General features: G+C 40.3%; 1 protein-coding gene across 2 annotated transcripts in view; it reads right to left on the reverse strand.

Annotated features, from left to right (window-relative positions):
• The window catches only part of MAN1A2 (mannosidase alpha class 1A member 2), a 301,819-nt gene that overhangs the window by 207,884 nt on the left and 74,699 nt on the right, over positions 1-19,236 (reverse strand). For both annotated transcript variants that reach the window (XR_014714217.1, XM_084648770.1), the window contains exon 3: positions 3,839-3,935. Coding sequence is in view for 1 of the 2 variants with exons in the window: in XM_084648770.1 (XP_084504896.1) it covers positions 3,839-3,935 (97 nt within the window). In the remaining variant the exon portion in view is untranslated. The remainder of the gene's footprint in view (positions 1-3,838; positions 3,936-19,236) is intronic.

The raw sequence follows: 19,236 nt of genomic DNA on the forward strand, positions 1-19,236 counted from the left end.
TGGAGAGAGTTCAGCAGAGGGCAACGAAAATTATTAGGGGACTGGGGCACATGACTTATGAGGAGAAGCTGAGGGAAGTGGGCTTGTTTAGTCTGCAGAAGAGAAGAGTGAGGGGGGATTTGACAGCAGCCTTCAACTACCTGAAAGGGGGTTCCAAAGAGGATGGAGCTCTGCCGTTCTCAGTGGTGGCAGATGACAGAACAAGGAGCAATGGCCTCAAGTTGCAGTGGAGGGAGGTCTAGGTTGGCTATTAGGAAACACTGTTTCACTAGGAGGGTGGTGAAGCACTGGAATGGGTTACCTAGGGAGGTGATGGAATCTCCATCCTTAGAGGTTGTTAAGGCCCAGCTTGACAAAGCCCTGGGATGATTTAGTTGGTGTTGGTCCTGCTTTGAGCAAGGGGTTGGACTAGATGACCTCCTGAGGTCTCTTCCAACCCTAATCTTCTGTTAGTCTATGATTCTATGAAAAGTTTTACTGACAAAAGTATTAGTGTAGACATAGCCTAATACAGTGATCCAGGAATGCAAATTTGTTACTGGCGTGGTGACATCTAATTATAGAGTATACCATCAGTTTGGAGTGTCTGTCCTTTTTTTTTGACAATCTGACCTGAGATTGGCACTCTGAGCTGCGAGGCACTCCAGACAGCGTGACAAGGGTATTTCTATGCAGCCCTTGGCAATGAGTCTTCCAGCCCAGGTTGATAGACTTGGGTTTCAGAGGTTACCTGGGTTTCAGGGACTCACGTTAGTGGTCAAAGAGCTGTTCTGAGAGCATTTTGAAGTTGTGGCTTGTGCTCTGAATCCCACCCTCCTCCCTAAGCTTCAGAGCCTGAAGTCCAGCCCAAGCCACAACATCTACATAGCTATTTTTAGCGTGCTAGCATGAGCCCAAGTCTATTGACCCAGTCTGGGAGGCTCGCTACCATGAGCTGTAAAAACATAACCCAAGTCTCTCACTGTCAAGCAACAAGATAATATCTTTTCTGGATGAGATTACAAGAGAACAGGGTCATTATAAGCCATTTGACTTCATACGGCACAACATTTTGATTAAAAAATGAGAATGATATAAAATTAACATGGCACATGTTAAATGGATTAAAAGCTGGCTAACATGTTGGTCTAAAAAAATTATTGCACACAGGGAATCATCATCGAACGGGTGTGTTTCTTGTGGGGTTCTGTAGGGATCAGTTCTTCGCCCTATACTATTTAACATCTTTATTAAACAAACAATGTGCATTTTAATATGATTAAATGTAAACATACACGTCTAGGAACAAAGAATGTAGGCCATGTTTACAGGATGGAGGACTCTATTGTGGGAAGCAGTGGCTCTGAAAAAGATTTGGGATTTGTGTTGGATAATCAGCTGAACATGAGCTCCCACGGCAACACTGTGACCAAAAAGGTTAATGCAATCCCTGGGCGCATAAACAGGGGCATCTCAACGCAGAGTAGCGAGATCATTTTACCTCTATATTTGGCATCAGTGCAACCACTGCTGGAATACTGTGTCTAGCTCTCGTGCCCATAATTCAAGAAGGATGTTGATACATTGGAGAGGGTTCAGAGAAGAGCCATGAGAATGATTAAAGAATTAGAAAACATCCCTTATAGTGATAGACTCAAGGAGACCAACTTATTTAGCTTAACAAAGAGAAGGTTAAGGGGATGACTTGGTTATAGTCTATGGGTACCTACATGGGGACCAAATATTTAATAATGGGTTCTTCAATCTAGCAGAGAAAGGTATAACATGATCCAATGGCTGGAAGTAGAAGCTAGATACATTCATAGAAACACTGAACCAAAGAGTTATAGAAGGGACTGCAAGGGTCATCTAGTCTAACCCCCAGCCAAGACACAGGATTTGTTGTGCCTAAACCACCCAAGACAGATGGTTATCCAGCCTCTTTTTATATACCTCCAGTAAGGAGATTCCATGACTTCCCTAGGGAGTTTGTTCCACTGTCCTACTGTTCTTACAGCTAGGAAGATTTTCCTGAGATTTAATCTAAATCTGCTCTGCTGTAGTTTGAACCCATTGCCTCTTCTCCTGACTTCTGTGGCAAAAGAGAACAATTTTTCTCCATCTTTTTAACGGCAGCCTTTCATATATTTGAAGACCACTATCATGTACCCCCTTAAACTCCTTAAACTCCTTTTTTCCAAATTCAGACTGGAAATAGGGAGTCGGTTTTTACAGTGAGCGTAATTAACCATCGAAACAATTTACCAAGGTTTGTGGTGGATTCTCCATCACTGACCATTTTCAAATCAAGATTGGATGTTTTTCTCAAAGACATATTTTAGGAACTATTTGGGGGGAATTCTGAAGCCTATGCATATACAAGGTCAGACTAGATGATCACAAATTCATGGGTTCACAGATTCCAAAGCCAGAATGGACAACTGTGATACGTTAGTTTGACTTCCAGTATAACACAGGCTGTAAAACTTACCCAAAATAATTCTAACTCCCCATTCTCAATATATCTTCTGCTTTTGACAGAGACACTCATATCTTCGCATGCTCCTCACACTTTTCTCCTGAACTTTCAGAGCTCTCCTAGTTCTCCTTTTATCTCACTCACTACTCCTGCATTACCTTTTTATGTATTCTTCCCATGCTTTCCTTCCATTCTCAGCTTTGTCCATAACCCGACCCTTTTCTCCCTGGGTTACCTCATTCAATTCCATTGGTTCAGCTACCAACTCTAAGCCATTGGCTCCCTAAATCTACTTCTCCATCTCTGATCTTCCACTTTATCTCCACTCTTGCATCTTTGTCTTTCCAAAATCTCCTCTTGGACACATCTCAGTCACTTAAGGAGCATCCTGCCAGATCATCCAATCTTTTCACCCAAACCATCTCCTCTTTTTTGCTTCCTTATCATCACTGATTACTCCACTTTCCTTTCCATAACTCAGGCTTGTAACACTTGTCATCATCTTAGATTCCAGGCTCTCATGCTTGCCACAGCCAGGTTCATGGTAAACCTTGTTACTTCCTCGTTATCTAAAATCCACCCTTTCCACTCTTACCTTGTGTTCTGCAACTTCTTCATCTCTGACATCCCCACATCTTCCTCTTCCCTGAGCCAGGCTATCCAAAATGTCATTGCTAATAGCCATCTTCCTCTTGATGCTCCTATTCCAACAACATCACTCCTTTCCTTGAATTCCTTCACTGCTTTCTCTCTTCTACATCAAAATCAAACTCCTCATTCTTACCTTCAAGCCTTTTACCTTTTAAAAACTTCATACTTGCGTAAACCCTTATTCTTGTGCCCTGAGCTTTACACTTTTTTCATTCAACGCCTAAGTTTAGAGTTGCTCCTAAATTCCTGCATTTTCCTCCTTCAGCCCCACTTATTGAATAAATTGATCTTCTTACAAATAGTTTTTCTATGTGTCCTGCATTTAAATTTTGAGAGTTTAACTTCAAGCATGCAGAGAAGGCATGCTGTATTTCTATACATTTCACAATGAGTGACATATATGACACTTCATAAATATCATTACCACATTATTACTACTGGTATGCACATCAAAATAATACTGTTCATAAGCCCAACTCAGCAATATAACTGTAGTAATAAAATATATTTAAAAAACACTTGCCACAAAAAAATCCCATTAAACAGTTTCTACATGGATATGAATGGTCATTAAAATGATGCATTAATAGCTCTCTCTGATTCACAGTATTTTACAATATTTACAGTACAGTGTACTATACTAAGAAAGTTCATAAGGAATTTCTAAAAAAGCGTTCTGGGAAGGAAGGATAGGACAGAACCACTAAAGTAACAGAAAGTATAACCTACCAAATATGTTGGTGGAATGTCCTTTCCTGGCAATGGGTTTGAGTTCATTATGCCCCCATCCATATTGCCTGTAATTTTCCCATGCATGTTTCATCATCTGAGGAAGGGAAATATTAGATTCAGTTAATATGGATTACTCATATGATGCAGTTTTACAAGCTAGATCCTTATCTGAACATTTCTGTGCCTGAAGCTCACCACAGCATATTGATGGTTATTCTGGCTCTATTTCTATCAGTTAACGATAGGCAGACTATATAGTACGAACAGCCTTTGATCCAAAAAATCTCAAGAGTATCTAAAATACTCCAGTAAAGAGGAGTGATGCATTGTACATGCTACAGCAGTGTCAAAGGACAAAAAACTGAGAGCACAAATAGTAACTTAAGTCAATTTAATTTCAGTGGAGGTATTAGGGGCTCAGACTTTCTGAAATTCAGGCCGCTGATTTCAGTGCCTATATATGGACTCAGGAGCCTAAGCACAATGCACATTTTTAAAAATCTTGGCCTAAATCTGACTAACTTGCCTAAGCAATAATATGACAACAATCTACAAATATCTGAAGGGTGTACACTTCCAGGAGAGCAAGGAGGAATTATTTAGGGCTTGCCAACAGAGCAAGTTACTATGTGGCAAGGCAGGTCATACCTTGCCTATAGCACACCAGTTTGCCACGCAAAATGAGGGGAGGTTGCCACAAATTCCTAAAGTTGGCTTCCCAGTAGGAAAACACTTGAGAAACAATGCTAGAAAATATTCTGTAGGGGACAACCCTGCATTGACCCATGGGAAGGGGATTAGATGATCTAATCCTGTTGGATTTATCCATCTTTAGCTCCATGATTCCATGATACATATATTTAAAAAACAGATGAATAATACATCAAAGGTGAAGAGAGGAGAGCTCCAGAAGGCCCGCCATTTCATTACAGTTCACAATTTGTGTTAGACATTCTGGTAATGATTTGTAGAGCATTAATAGACACACAATGCTGTACAGTAGGTGAACTGTGCAAAACAAACAGCAGATTCATGACCTAATAATAAAAATAATACTTAGCATTTATACAGAACTTTACACATTCCAACTGACATAAATACACAACAGCCAATTAGTAATCATAACATTTATGTAAAGTTGGTAAGTAACACTATCCCTTTTTAAAGATAAGGAAACACAAATAGTGAGTGAATGTGTAAATTTCTCTAACAACCCCCTTTTAAAAGCACCAACAAGCAACATACAAATGAACTCAGTTTTTTACACTCATGCATAAAATTGGTTTTATCTACTTAAGATGGAACACATATCCTTCTTACTGTGTCCCCCTCGCTCTGTGGGTTTGTAATTCCTTCTTTAAATATTACTTGCTCTACCATTTAACAAAGAGTGAGCTTTGTTTTCACGTGGGTTGGGAATTTCTGAAGTGTCTAAGTAACTCAGGAATTATTTAACAGACATTTGGCTGTTTCTTCTCTTTAAGAATGCCTTTAACTCTGCCTATATTGGCTCCAACTCAATTTCTGCAATATATTCCAAATAGATTCAGCCTAATGGTAGCTTTTTAGCATTGGCTACATTGTTTTGGAAGAATGGAATGATTTAAATAATTCATCTGATTTAACTCAGATTGGGACTTTGGCAAAATTATACATCCTGGGTTTTTTTTAATATGGTATAATCTTTGAATTTTACAAAGCTGATGTAGACAAAAAACTCAATGTTGAAAATTAAGGTCCTGATCCTGCAAAAACTTAAACTGGTACATAACTTCACTCACATAGAAACCAGTGTTCTTAAAATTAAGCATGTGCATAAATGTTTGCAGCATCAGGGGCTAAAATTGTTTTTTAATTTAAAACATGTCTTAGTGTCATAAAATCTTTGCGACTTCAAAACTAAATTGCTTCAGTATTAACAATGAAAAGTTATTTCATTATATATTAACAAAACTATTGTGAACTTTTTATACACCGGCACAAATGTTCAAAATCAGGGGCCTAAAATTTGGCTCCTAAACCTATACTTACACACCGAAAGTGGGATTTTTAAAGTAGGAATTCAGTATATCGGGAGGTGACGTTGGTTGCAAAGAGAGCATAGACTATTTGCTTATCAGTTTTGTTCCTGAGTTTGTGTAATTCTTACAGTAAGGATGCTAATTAACACCTGGACTTGCATTTTTCAGAATGGATGAGCATTTTAAATGTGAAAATTATTAGTGGAAAAAATGTCTATATGAAAACTGAAATTTGACTAACAATTAGAAAACTAATTTTAAAAAGTACACAGTATGCACTTTAGCAATTTAAGACTATAAAATTAGAGGAAAGTAAAGAGCTAGAAACATGGTAAATAAAAAAACGTTTTAAATGTTTTAAAATGATTCTTCATTAAAAAACAAAACAAAACATGATTTTTATCTGCCCTGTACTTTGATCTGACCAGCAACCCAGAGTAAAGGGCAGAACCCTCTGAAATAGCTCATTTTTCTGAAAGTCATCAACAACAGCTTGAAGTTGCTACTATTCTGTGGGATTTAAATAGTACAAATCTTAAAAATATCTTTGAAAATAGACTTATACCTTTAAATATACAGAGAATCTTTCGAAGATCAGATTAGCAAACTCCAGGTTGTGCCTGATACAATTTATATTAAAGCAAGGACAACTAAACAGAACTACATGAAAGTCAAAATTTGCCAAAATAAAAAAAATTTAAAAAAGAGAAACACTGGAACAACAGGACATAGGAGAACAAACAGAATACAACAAAATGCCTTTAGACAATCACAACAGCAACAATATTTTATTTTAATTTATTTGAGAGATTGAGACCATAGCTCCAAAAACTAGGACAACATTTTTTTGGTCAGACCAACAATTTTGAAATCTTAAGTTCTCATGAACAAGTGATCAGAAAAGTTTCTCACACTAAATGGGACCATGATCTAAAGCCCAGTGAAGACAATGCAAGTCTCTAAATTTCTTTCAGTGGTTTTTGGATCGAGTCCCAGTATTGCAGCTAGTCTAAAATTACCTGCACAGAATACATCACTAATGTGAAATGAAAGTCTCCATAATTCAAAACACTCATCCTCCTCTAAAGTGGTATGGAACCATTCACTGTCCATTGTTCAAAAGGTTCTGTACTACTTTAACATCCTATTTCTATCATACAGTAATTACATAACTTCTTCCCAAAGGTGGATTTATAGAGTATATTACTGCTCATCCCCAAAAGCAAGCAAAGGTTTTAAAAAACAGATACGTCTTTCCAAAGAGCTTAAAGTCTCCCTCTGAACATGAAATAGGGAATAAGTAAAGCCATTACACAGTATGCAAGAGAGACACTGTTCCCAGAAGAGGTAAGTTTTGTTCAATCAATATCTTGCTGTGGTTCCATTTCTGGATATGAAAGATTTCTAAAAGAGGAGAGAGTCTGAAGAGACATAACAAAGAGGAATAAAATGAAATTATTGTCCTACTTTCCTATGTGAAAGTGTCTTAGTGATAGATACAAGAAAGGGACGAACAAAAAATCAAGGCAGTTTCTAAAAAATCAAATGAGACAGCAATCTCCATTTTAAGTATAATGAGTGAACAGAGTGGTACAAAAAGAATGGTTATGACTTCTGGGCTGGAATTTATCTAGGGTGAGCAGCAAGGGAAAAATTAGGAAATATATATACGTTATAACACAGCAGCAGTCAAAGTGCAGCTGATGGTTGCTCACATCTTTAATATGAAGGTACAGCATATGTCAATTCTACTCTTAGGATACAATGCTCTATCTTAATCCAATAAACCAGGCTCTGGGCTATGCCTGAGCCGTTAAACATTCTCCTGGGAGTATCCCTTTTAGAATACCACAACCTCATGGGGTCAGACTTTTCCACAAGCATAGGCCAACATAGCCACAGTGCCTCTCAGACTGGCCCTTTGGGCTCCAGCACCACCTGTTTCTCAACATTAGCTCCGAAAGGCAAGTCTGCCTGAGCTAGACTTGTGACTTTTTACACCCTTCAGACACCAATACATATCAGTAAGCACTTGCAGCAACATCAGGCAGGCTTTTCAAACCAGGTTCAGTTTTAATAGTCAACTGGAATAGAGCATCAGGAAGTACTTAGGTTATCAAAGAGTTGTTACTGGCAGAAGCCAGGACTCTACCAAGCCCTCCTTCAGCAGAATCCATCTTGGCTCACTCTCTCTGTTCCTTTGACTCTGAGTCCCAAATGACAGCTGTGTGTCTGAGTGCCCTGACACATTCAATCCATTGTTCTTCAGCTAGTCTTTTTTGCTCTGCTTTCTGGCAGAGAGGTGGGTGGAAGTAACTTACTTTAAAAGTTAGTCTTCCATCATTGAGATTTCTGTTGTCTCTATAGTCTTCCATTAACCGTTGATTCCAGCCAACTCCTTATGGCACATTCATACCACACCAGACAGCTGTTGTGACCCAAACACCTCAGCTCCTTCTTTCTGTTCCAGGAGAAGCATTTTAATTGTTCTGCGTCCAGGGGATAACAACACCAACTCAAATGGGTCAGCTGAGACCCATACTGTTAATAAAATATTACAAAAAATTCCCACTTTTATCACAAGCCTGATTCTGATAAAGTTTTGCAAGGCCTCAGGATTGCTAATAAAATCATGCTCTGTGTATATAATATTCCTAGCAAACAAGCTGCAAGTAAGAGACAGAAGCTTTCTCTTATTATCTTTGCTATTCTTTTCTCTCTACCTGTATGTCAATCATTTGTTGTTGTTTTTTTAATTAAACAAAATGACACAAACCACTGCCACTCAAAATCTGCTACCAAAACAATAACTAACCTTTTTTTCCTCTGACAAGGACATTTAAAATCACCTTTAATACCACCTAAAATACGGAGAGGTGAGGAAATTTCTTTTTAAAAACTTTATACAGCTAAAAGAGATAAGGGAAATAGTACAAGTTTCACCAAATGCTTTAACTTTTTTAAAAACTTCATGAGACAAGAGTGAGGTAATATCTTTTATTGGACCAACTTCTGTTGAAGACACACAAGCTTTCAAGCTTACACAGAGCTTGAAGAAGAGACCTGTGTAAGCTTGAAAGCTTGTCTCTCTCACCAACAGAAGTTGATCCAATAAAATATAGTACCTAACCCACCTTGTCTCTCTAATATTGTGGAACCAACACAGCTACAACAATGCATACAACATTTTTTATTCATGTTTAATAAAAGGTTAACTATTGACTGTTGTTTGCAAGTCTGTGCAAACCCAGACCATTCTTAACACAGATAGTTCTCTGAAAACATCCACTTCAATGTGCAGTGGCAGTCAAAAAGCTAACGGAATGTTGGGAATCATTAGAAAAAGGATATATAATAAGACAGAAAATATCATATTGCCTCTAGATAAATCCATGGTACTCCCACATCTTGAATACTGCATGCAGATGTGGTCGCCCTATCTCAAAAAAGATATATTGGAAATAGAAAAGGTACAGAGAAGGCCAACAAAAATGATTACAGGTATGGAACAGCTTCCGTATGTGGAGAGATTAATAAGACTAGGACTTTTCAGCTTAAAAAAGAAATGACTACAGGGGGATATGATAGAGCTCTATCATGACTGGTGTGGAGAAAGTAGATAAGGACGTGTTATTTACTCCTTCTCAAAACACAAGAACTAGGGGTCACCAAATGAAATTAAGAGGCAGCAAATTTAAAACAAACAACAGGAAGGATTTCTTCACACAACGCACACATAGGCAGCAAGTTATATGGGCCCGTGGTGCCCGTGCTCCACCAATATTCAGGAATGTGGGCCAGGCTCCACCAATCTTTGGGCTTATATTTTCAGAGCTGTCCCGTCCATAGGACAGACCAGGGCAACCAGCGGGGCAGGGATAAGCGGGGTGGGCTGGGGCCAGGTCACTCACTGCTGCTGGTGCCAGGCCCCCCACTAGCCCTCCACGCCGCCCTGGACCCCGCATTCCCCTGAAGCACGGGGCCCTCCAAAGCACAGGGACCAGGGCAGTTGCCCCGGGCCGTCCTATGGACGGGACCGCTCTGCTTGGACCCATTCTGGGCACCACCAAAAATTATGCAAACCTGGCGCCCATGAATTCACAGTCAACCTGTGGAACTCTTTGTCAGAGGATGTTGTGAAGGTCAGGACTATAAGGGATTAAAAAAAGAACTAGATAAGTTCATGGAGGATAGGTGCATCAATGGTTATTACCCAGGATGGGTAGGGATGCAAAACCACGCTCTGAAGTGTCCCTAGGCTCTATTGCCAGAAGCTGAGAATGGGCAATGGGGAGTGAATCACTCGCTGATTATCTGTTCTGTTTATTCCTTCTGAAGCACCTGGCATTGGCCACTATTGGAAGACAGGATACTGGCTAGTATGGCCGTTCTTATGGTTTTATGTAATGTTGTAACAATAAACAAGTGTTTTAAAAACACCTTAACTCCTGCAGCTTGAGATAGGGACAGCAGAGCATTCCAAAAAGTAGGGGGGCCCCCAGCCCTCCCCAGGCCTCGCCCCTGCCCCTCCTCTTCCCCCCGAGGCCCTGCCCCTACCCCCTCCTCCGCCTGAGACCCTGCCCTGCCCTTTTCCCCCTAGGCCCCTCTCTTCCCCCCAGGCCCCACCCCAGGCCAAGTCGGAAGGGGGAGCGGGGCCGAGGGGCTGAAAGCAGCCCCCTTCCCATGTCCCCACCCTCTGGGCCCTCCCCCAGTGCAGGCGGAGGGACCCAGACTCCCCACAGCTGCCTGCGCAGCTCTTACCTAGACTCAGCTCCAGTCAGGGGGCAGGGCCTCGGAACTGCAGCCCAGCCATGGTAAGAGCTGCACAGGCAGCTGTGGAGAGCTGTGGCATGTACCCTCCACCTACCCTGGGTGGGGGACCTGGGGAGCAGGGTCATGGGTGCTCAGGCTCCCCACAACGCAGGCGGGTGGAGGGTCCGCCGCGGCTCCCCACAGCCACCCACGCAACTCTTACCATGGCCAGGCTGCAGCTCCAAGGCCCTGCCCCCCAACCGGAGCTGGGTCTAGGTAAGAGCTGCACAGCCAGCTGTGGGGAGCTGACGTGGACCCTCTACCTCCATCTGCCCTGGGTGGGGAGCCCAGGGGTGGGGACACGGAGGGGAAGATGGCAGAGTTCGCCATGGTGAAAAGTGGGAGGGCCATGGCGCCCTGTTCTGGCACCACTGGCTTGAGATACAAATTTACCAACAGAGCAGATATCCCTTGTCTTAATGGAAACACCTTAAAATTTGTTAGTCTGCTGCAGGTAAGTCACCTTAGAATCATAGAATATCAGGGTTGGATGGGACCTCAGGAGGTCATTCTAGTCCAACCCCCTGCTCAAAGCAGGACCAATCCCCAATGGTCCCCTCAAGGATTGAAGTCACAACCCTGGGTTTAAGCAGGCCAATGCTCAAACCACTGAGCTATCCCTCCCTCCCAACAACATCATTAACATTTACACTAATAACTTTGAAATGCAATATAATCAGAAATGAAGTCTATTACACCCTCTGGCATAAAAAATTTGCTTAATGAACATTATGCATATATTCTAAGGGGTTGCTATGGGAGATACAGAAGAGAGTTTAGCAAAAGTTATGCAAATAAGCCTGACACTTTGTGGCATTTCTACTATCTTAAAAAATACACCATTGCTCTCCAATAATGGTCTCAACTGGTAAATTTACACAGTACCTTAGTTCTCAATTGCATTAAACTATAAAAATCTATCCATCTCCATCTATTTTAGGGTTTTATGTTGGCAGCCCTTGCCTTGGTAGCTGAGTATCCTCCACATAAAACATACAGCAACAGCAAAGTCCCTAGAGGACTTCGTAGAATCTCTGGCTCTCTTCTATTTTGGGGATGAAAACTTTCTTTGGGTTATTTTGTTTGTAGGTTGATTTGCAGGGAGGTTGGGGCGGGGGGGACTTCCCCAGGAAAACCTGGCTTCCAAAGATGGTGTGTAAAGTACATAACCATTTTGTTTTGTATAAATCACATGCAGTGAGTTTTACACATTGCAAATGCTTAATAGAGCCTCAGATCAGAAGGGATCCTTGTGATCACCTAATCTGTATAACACAAAGTCATAGGACTTCCCTGAATTAATTCCTGTTTGAACTAGAGCATGCCTTTTAGAACAATATCCAGTCTTGATTGAAAAAGTGCCATGATGGACAATCCACTATATCATTAAATAAGTTGTTTTAATGGATAATTACTGTTAAAAATCTGTGTCTTATTTCCAATATTAACTTGTCTAGCTTCAACGTCCAGCCACTGGATCTTTTTATAACTTTCCCTGCTAGACTGAAGAACCCATTTTGTTCACCATGTAGATACTTATGAACTGTGATCAAGTCTCCCCTTAACTTTCAGTTGTACTGTTCAGAAATAAGTTATTTCTTTTCATCACCTTCCGTGTGTTAAAATTTGAGCCACTGACATTGATGGGTTTAGTAATATGTTACAAGTGCAAGAGCATATGCTCAATCTCCAGACTACCTAAGAGGGCTTGAGCTTTCTATAATTACAATTACTAACAACTTGAATAAGTCATCTCATTTAAAAAATGCTCTCAGATAGACAGACTCACAATCCTCTTCAGATGCAGGTTCTCTCAGTTACCAATCAAAGCAAACTGTCTAGCAACTTATTTCCCAAACTGTGGAAAAACAAGTCTTTTTTTCCTTTTTCTGTACGAACAGAAATCCAAATGATCACTCAAGGTTAAAAGTTTCCCATAGTTGTGGATGACAGATTGCCAAATATAAAGTTAGTATTTTGTTCGCTAAGTGAGGAAATTTATCTACTATGAAAGTTACGTTTTAAACTGTCAGGTGTATATTAGCCCACATAGCCTCCCTTAGTGAGCTCATTCCTACAGAGAGCGGGGACCCAAATATTGCCCAGAGCCACCCCTAATTTCCATGTACTCCACAAGATGCTAATCATACTTTTAACTTTCACACTTGAAAATTATATATACCCATAAAAATTAAAGTTTATCACATACAATGCTGTATCTTGATTTAAAAAAACAACAACAATCTGCTTTGTATACTGGATACCTAATCTCTGCTGACTTCATCTCTACAGTAAACAGGCCTCACTGAACTCTAGGAGGCTACATGTAGCTTGTGGCCATGTTTAGCATGTTGGCTATCCCATACTTGTGTCTGGAGAATCAAGAATCTTTTGAAAGTGTGCAAATTTAAAATGATTCCTTCTCCTGTGCTGTCTCTGTACATATATGGCTTTATTCTTTTTTACATTTAAAAACAGAGAAAAAGGAAAATTACTGCACTGTGAGCTCAACATCATTTTAAAAGAGGACAAAGACCAGAGAAGCAAGTTACACAATATATACAGAGTAACATAAAATACTAGCAAAACACTAGTAATAATATATAGGGTTGTTTCTTTATAAAAGCCAGTGTCCTAAAATTTAAAACAAAGATGAGCAACACTGAAGTACCTACATGGGGAACACAATTTTGATAATATAGGTCACTTCAGTCTAGCAGACTGAGCATGTGGGCAGATACCTGGGAAAGAATTCTCTGTAGTAACTCAGACCCCTCCCCATCGAGTGTCCTGTCTCCAGCAGTTGGGGATTTTTGCTACTGGCAGTCACCAATGGGCCACATGCCATTGTAGGCAATCTCATCACACAATCCCCTCCATAAACTTCTCAAGCTCAGTCTTGAAGCCAGTTAGGTTTTTTGCCCCACCTGCTCCCCTTGGAAGGCTGTTCCAGAACTTCACACCTCTGCTGGTTAGAAACCTTTGCCTAATTTTGCAAGTGTCTTGCATCAAGGTTTTTTCTCTAGCTCACAACTAATTTTTGTGCCTCTTCTCTGCACCATCTCCAATTTTTCAATATCCTCTGTGATGTTCATCACTGCTGAGAGCAAGGATGAAAAAGTCAGGGGGACGCAGGTGACATTCTTGTCCACCCTGCTGGCAAAGGATAAGGGCCCAAGCAGAGACAGACTCATCCTCGAGTTGAATACATGACTGCACATATGGAGTTGACAGGAGGGCTTTGGCTTCCTTGACCATGGGATGCTGTTCCATGAAGGACTCCTGGGCAGAAATGGGGTCCACCTAAAGAAGGGGAAGAGCACATTGGGATACCGACTCACCAACACAGCAAGACAGACTTTTAACTAGTTTCAAAGTGGGTGGATGACAAAAGCCCACAGATAACTATACAAATAAGCAACAAGGAAAACAGTGGATGAATGTGCTCAAATTCTTAGATGTGTATACACAAATGCAAGGTACTATGGAGAATAAACAGGAAGTACTGTATCAGAGGGGTAGCCGTGTTAGTCTGGATCTGTAAAAGCAGCAAAGAGTCTGTTAGTCTATAAGGTGCCACAGGACTCTTTGCCACTTTTACAGGAAGTACTGGAAGTCTTAGTACACAAGCTAAATTATGACTTAATTGATATCACAGAAACATCATGGGATAAATCTCATGACTGGATTATTGGTATAGAAAGTACACCTTGCTCGGGAAGAAAGTCTCTGGGTGAAGATAAAAGGGATGGGGGGAAACAGGGGCAATGTCATTTCAGAGATCTACCACAGACCACCAAATAAGGAGGAGGTAGGTCAGACATTTCTAGAACAAATAACAGAAATATCCAGAACACAAGACCAGGTAGTAATGGGGGACTAACTATCCAGACATCTACTGGAATAATAATACAGCAAAACATAAAAATGTCCAATAAGTTCTTAAAATTTGTTGGAACAACTTTTTGTTTCAGAAGGTAAAAGACATAATTAGGGGGAATGTTCATTTTATGCTTGATTCTGACTAAGAGGGAGGAATTGCTTGTGAATCTCAAGGCGGAAGGCAACTTGGATGAAAGTGAATCATGAAATGATAGACTTCTTGAGTCTATGGAAGGGAAGGAGTGAGAGCAGCAGAATAAGGACAATGGACTTCAAAAAAGCAGACAACAAACCCAGAGACCTGGTAGGTGAGGTCCCATGGGAAGAAAATCTAAGGCAAAAAGGAGTACAGAAAAGTTGGCCATTAGACAATATTAAAGGTATAACAGCAAGCTATCCCAGTGCAAAGGAAAAACAGAAAGAATAGTAAAAGGCCAATGTGGCTGCATCAGGACCTCTTTAATGAACTGAAAATCAAAAGGAATCCTACAGAAAGCGGAAGCACGGACAAATTGCTAAGGATGAATACCAAAGAATAGCACAAGCATGTAGGGACAAAATCAGAAAGGCTAAGGCTCAAAATGAATTACACCTAGCAAGGTACATAAAAGGCAATTAGAAGAGGTTATATAAATACATTAGGAACAAGAGAAAGATGGTACTTAGGCAAGGAATCACTATTCTGTAGTGAAGGAGACTGGTCTGCAGGAACCCATTTGCTAGAGAGTGTGTAGTGAATGAGGTAGGGGACTGCAGTAAGAGAAAAATTTAACCATGAGATCAAAGAGTTGAAGTTTTCCTGGAGAACTGGATTATTTCCTTGCCTCTGTCACAAGGCTCCTACATGATGCTGGGCAAGTCACTTACAATTAGTGGTGACCTAGGAAAAGTTTGGTGTGTTTTCCTCATTTTCTGTGACCTCACTTTGAGACACCTGGGATCTGACGTGCTGAACACTCAGAGTTGCAAGTGAAGTGAATAGGAACTATGCTTTGAATGTATAAAGAGCTATAAAATGCTAAGTACTCTAAAAAAAATCAAGTCCTAGGAGTCCCAAGTTGGGTACCCAAAATTAGGGAAGATTTTAAAAAATGGACCTTATTCTATTAAGATTATTATCGTCATGTTTATGGAACCCAGCTGAGATTGGGACCCCACTGAGATAGCCACGGTAAGAACACAGAGTAGTAGATAGTCACCGTGCCAGAAGCTTACAATCTAAATAGAGGAGATACAAAGGGTAAGGGGAAAGGAAACATACAAGCAGAGAGAACTAAGTGGTGGTTTGCAAATGTCAAGTTGGTGCCATGATTTGTGTGTGTGTGTGTTTTGTTTGTTTTTATTCTTTTTGAAGGATTTTTCTGGGATAGGGGTTATCTGAAGAGAGACAAGCAAAGCAAAGGTTGAAATTAAAGGAAGAGGGTAAGAAAAAGGGAGAAGGGAGAGGAAGACGGGGAGGAGGAAGGCAGGGGTACTGAGACTCATGCAAAAAGACTGAGGCAGGGGTTCAATGTGAGAGGAAACAGCCAATCAGCAGAGGGAAGAGAATGTCCAGAGTAAAAACTATAAAAAGCAGCCTATCTGTGCCTCAGTTCCCCATCTGTAAAGTAGGGATAATACCACATCTGACCTCAGAGGGGTTTTGCAAAGATAAATTCATTAATATTTGTAAAACATTCAGATTCTACAGTGATGTGTCACAGAAAAGCCCAAGAATAAACTGGTAATTCTGTATTCAGTGCAGGTTTTGGATAGTGTGCAGTAAATAAGACATGTGGCCATAAAATGGATGATGAGGATAAAAAAGAAACATTGAATAGCTACCCATTCAGTGTGCACCATCTGTAGTCTGCACAGAAGGAGGTAGGCACCCTGTGGGAAAAATGTTATGTGATCATGTAATTAAAGGCTTTATAACAGTTCATGTGCACAAGGAGGTTGAATTAAGGTTGCATCCAACTGTTGTCTATATTCTTATACTTAGGTTGTAGGTTCTTTGGGACAGGGACAGTCTCTATTACATATTTTTACAGGGCTAGCAGAATGGGGCTCTGGCATCTAGGTGCTACCATAATTCAAATAATATAACTTAAAAATCAATAAATCCAACATACTTGTTGATGATTTCTAGGACTTAGAAAAATTAGTGCTTTGTCACACTTCAAAATTTGTTATCATCTTTTGTTCATCTAGTCCAAACAATAGGGTGCAGAAAGCTCAAAGTAATCTCACTTGGGTCTCAGCAGAAAATTATGTACAGTACAAATACTGGATTCCAGTTTTTAAACAAACAAATTTAATGTGGGAGTGTTGGAAAGTTTGCTGAAGTTAGTTTAATGCCCAAAAGAGGTCTAGAACTTGTTGCATGCAAAACCTAGTTTACACTTTGTGTTTTAATACATTAAACACTTTCCTTGCAAAGACTGACTTCAAATTAATTGTCAATGTGGGAGAGGAGGGAAGATGGTAGTGTTTGTATCTGCATATGAGTGTGGTACATTAGTTTCAGATTAAAGAGTTTAAAGGGATTAACTCTTTGAATTACTTCTTTGCGGTGGTCTGTAGCTTTATAGTTGAGTATTCCCCTAAATTTACAGGGATTTTCCCTCCTGTTCACTTTCCCTAAAAAGATTCACCGACAGCAGAGGGGCATGGAACACTTCTTCAGCTCAGAAGCTTGGGAGGCAGAGGGTGAAAAGCAGTGTAGGCAGCTACATAATTCTCCCCAAACTCTCGTTTCTCAGTCTCTGTTGAGAAACTGCTATTGCACACCTTCTTACGGAAGGCTGTGTAATAATTACCATAGTCTACCCAATGCCTGGAGTGAACTCAAGTGTGAGTATTTTTTTAATAAAGACAACAATACACTGGAAGAACTGCAGGAACAAACAAGAGTTCAAAGTAGGAAGCTTTTTAAAATGAGAAACAGTCATGTAAGTTCAACAAGCTAAAATGGATTTATTAATAATGTAAATCCATTCTCCTTTGAGCCCAAACTGCTGTCTTATAGTAGGCTAAATTCTGAGTATTTGGAAACAACAGTAAATATATTTTCTTTGGTTGAACAAATTTTGTGATGCCAACCTCAAGCATAAAAACAAATTGGTCAGGCTACCCAAAATCAAGAGATTTTTTTTAAAAGAGGGGTAACTTATGTTCTTTGAGATTTGTTGTCCATATGTATTCTAGTCATAGTATTGTACACCCCCTAGCAACAAAGATTGGAAGTTTTTTTCTTGCTAGCAGTCCCCAGTTGGCCCTTACATGTTCAAGGAATAACCCTCGCTCAAGGGCATAAAGGGGCAAGGCAAACCAAGTGCCTCTCAGTTCCTTAACCTGCCAAAATCTTACAAGGACTTTCAATAATGGGGATGGGTCTTGGAATCCATATAGATCAGTGGTTCCCAAACTTTTTACTAAGTTGATCCACCAAGTGCATTGTCTTTTTTTGGGACCCACCATTACATATATACTATATATACACACATGCGCGTGTGTGCCTGCTTTCCCCTCTGCTCCCCTTCTCAGCCCTCCAGCCCTCCTTTCTTTTTCAGATAGAAGAACGTGACTGGTAAAAATCCTCTTGCAGAGTGTAGCTGAGGAATAACTCTACCCAGAAGATCAAGACATTTAGGCTTCTTGTCCTTGAAAGTTATTTTGTAAAGTCACTGCATTGTGCATTCTTGAGCAGTGGTGACCTCCAAAGAATTGGGTGACAAAGGGTATAAAACATCTCAAAGTCTTTAGTGGAAACTTGATATTTCCTATCAGCTTTCTTTGAGGTAGCTGCAATCATCGCTGGAGTAGGCCATAAACTTTGAGCTGGTTCCAATAAGCCATCATTTATGAGCATGGCTATTCTGTCAGGAGCAGAACAATGTAGAATATCTAAACTTTTATGAGATTTATCAGAAACCATTTGTGACAGTTTTCGGAGTGCCTAGGGCTGTGTTTCACCTTGTTACCCTATTGCCTCCAGCATGAGGGAGACTTGCTTATACTTAACTAGGTTAACTGCTCCCTGACACCACCAGCCTGTTAGTCACTCCCTCTGGGTTATTCCAGACCTTATTTTGCTTTGTAGATTAACAATAAGTGCACCCCAGTTCCCAAGCCTCTTTGAAGCATTCCCATGTAGTGTCCAAACACTGATCACTCACAGAAATACCACGACTGCTGTCCTCAAGGGAGCAGGGTACACACCCATTTGTATGATTCAACTCAGGATCAGCACCTTGTTTAATACTAGAGTACTGAGATATATTTATAGTGAAAACAACAATAAATTTTACCAAAGATTCAAGAGATAGTGAGTAAGGCTAATGGAAACAAAAAGGTTACATATAAAAGAATATCATAATATGTGTCTAGAAACTAAACTTAACAAGCTAATGTTCTGCCTAAAGAAGTTTATCTCATCCAAAGTCTTTTGCAGCCTCTTCACCCAAAGCTGGTTGTGATCCTGTTTTCATGAATGTAAACACACTGCCCATTTACTTCCTAGGTGCAGGATAACAAGGTGTCATCTTTGTTCCCCAAGTAGACTCCAGCAAACCTTTGAAGTGTATCTCAAGATAAGTTTCAGAGTAACAGCCGTGTTAGTCTGTATTCGCAAAAAGAAAAGGAGGACTTGTGGCACCTTAGAGACTAACCAATTTATTAGAGCATAAGCTTTCGTGA

The sequence above is a fragment of the Lepidochelys olivacea genome (genome assembly GCF_965140295.1).
Source record: "Lepidochelys olivacea isolate rLepOli2 genome assembly, chromosome: 1".
Lineage (NCBI taxonomy): Eukaryota > Metazoa > Chordata > Testudines > Cheloniidae > Lepidochelys > Lepidochelys olivacea.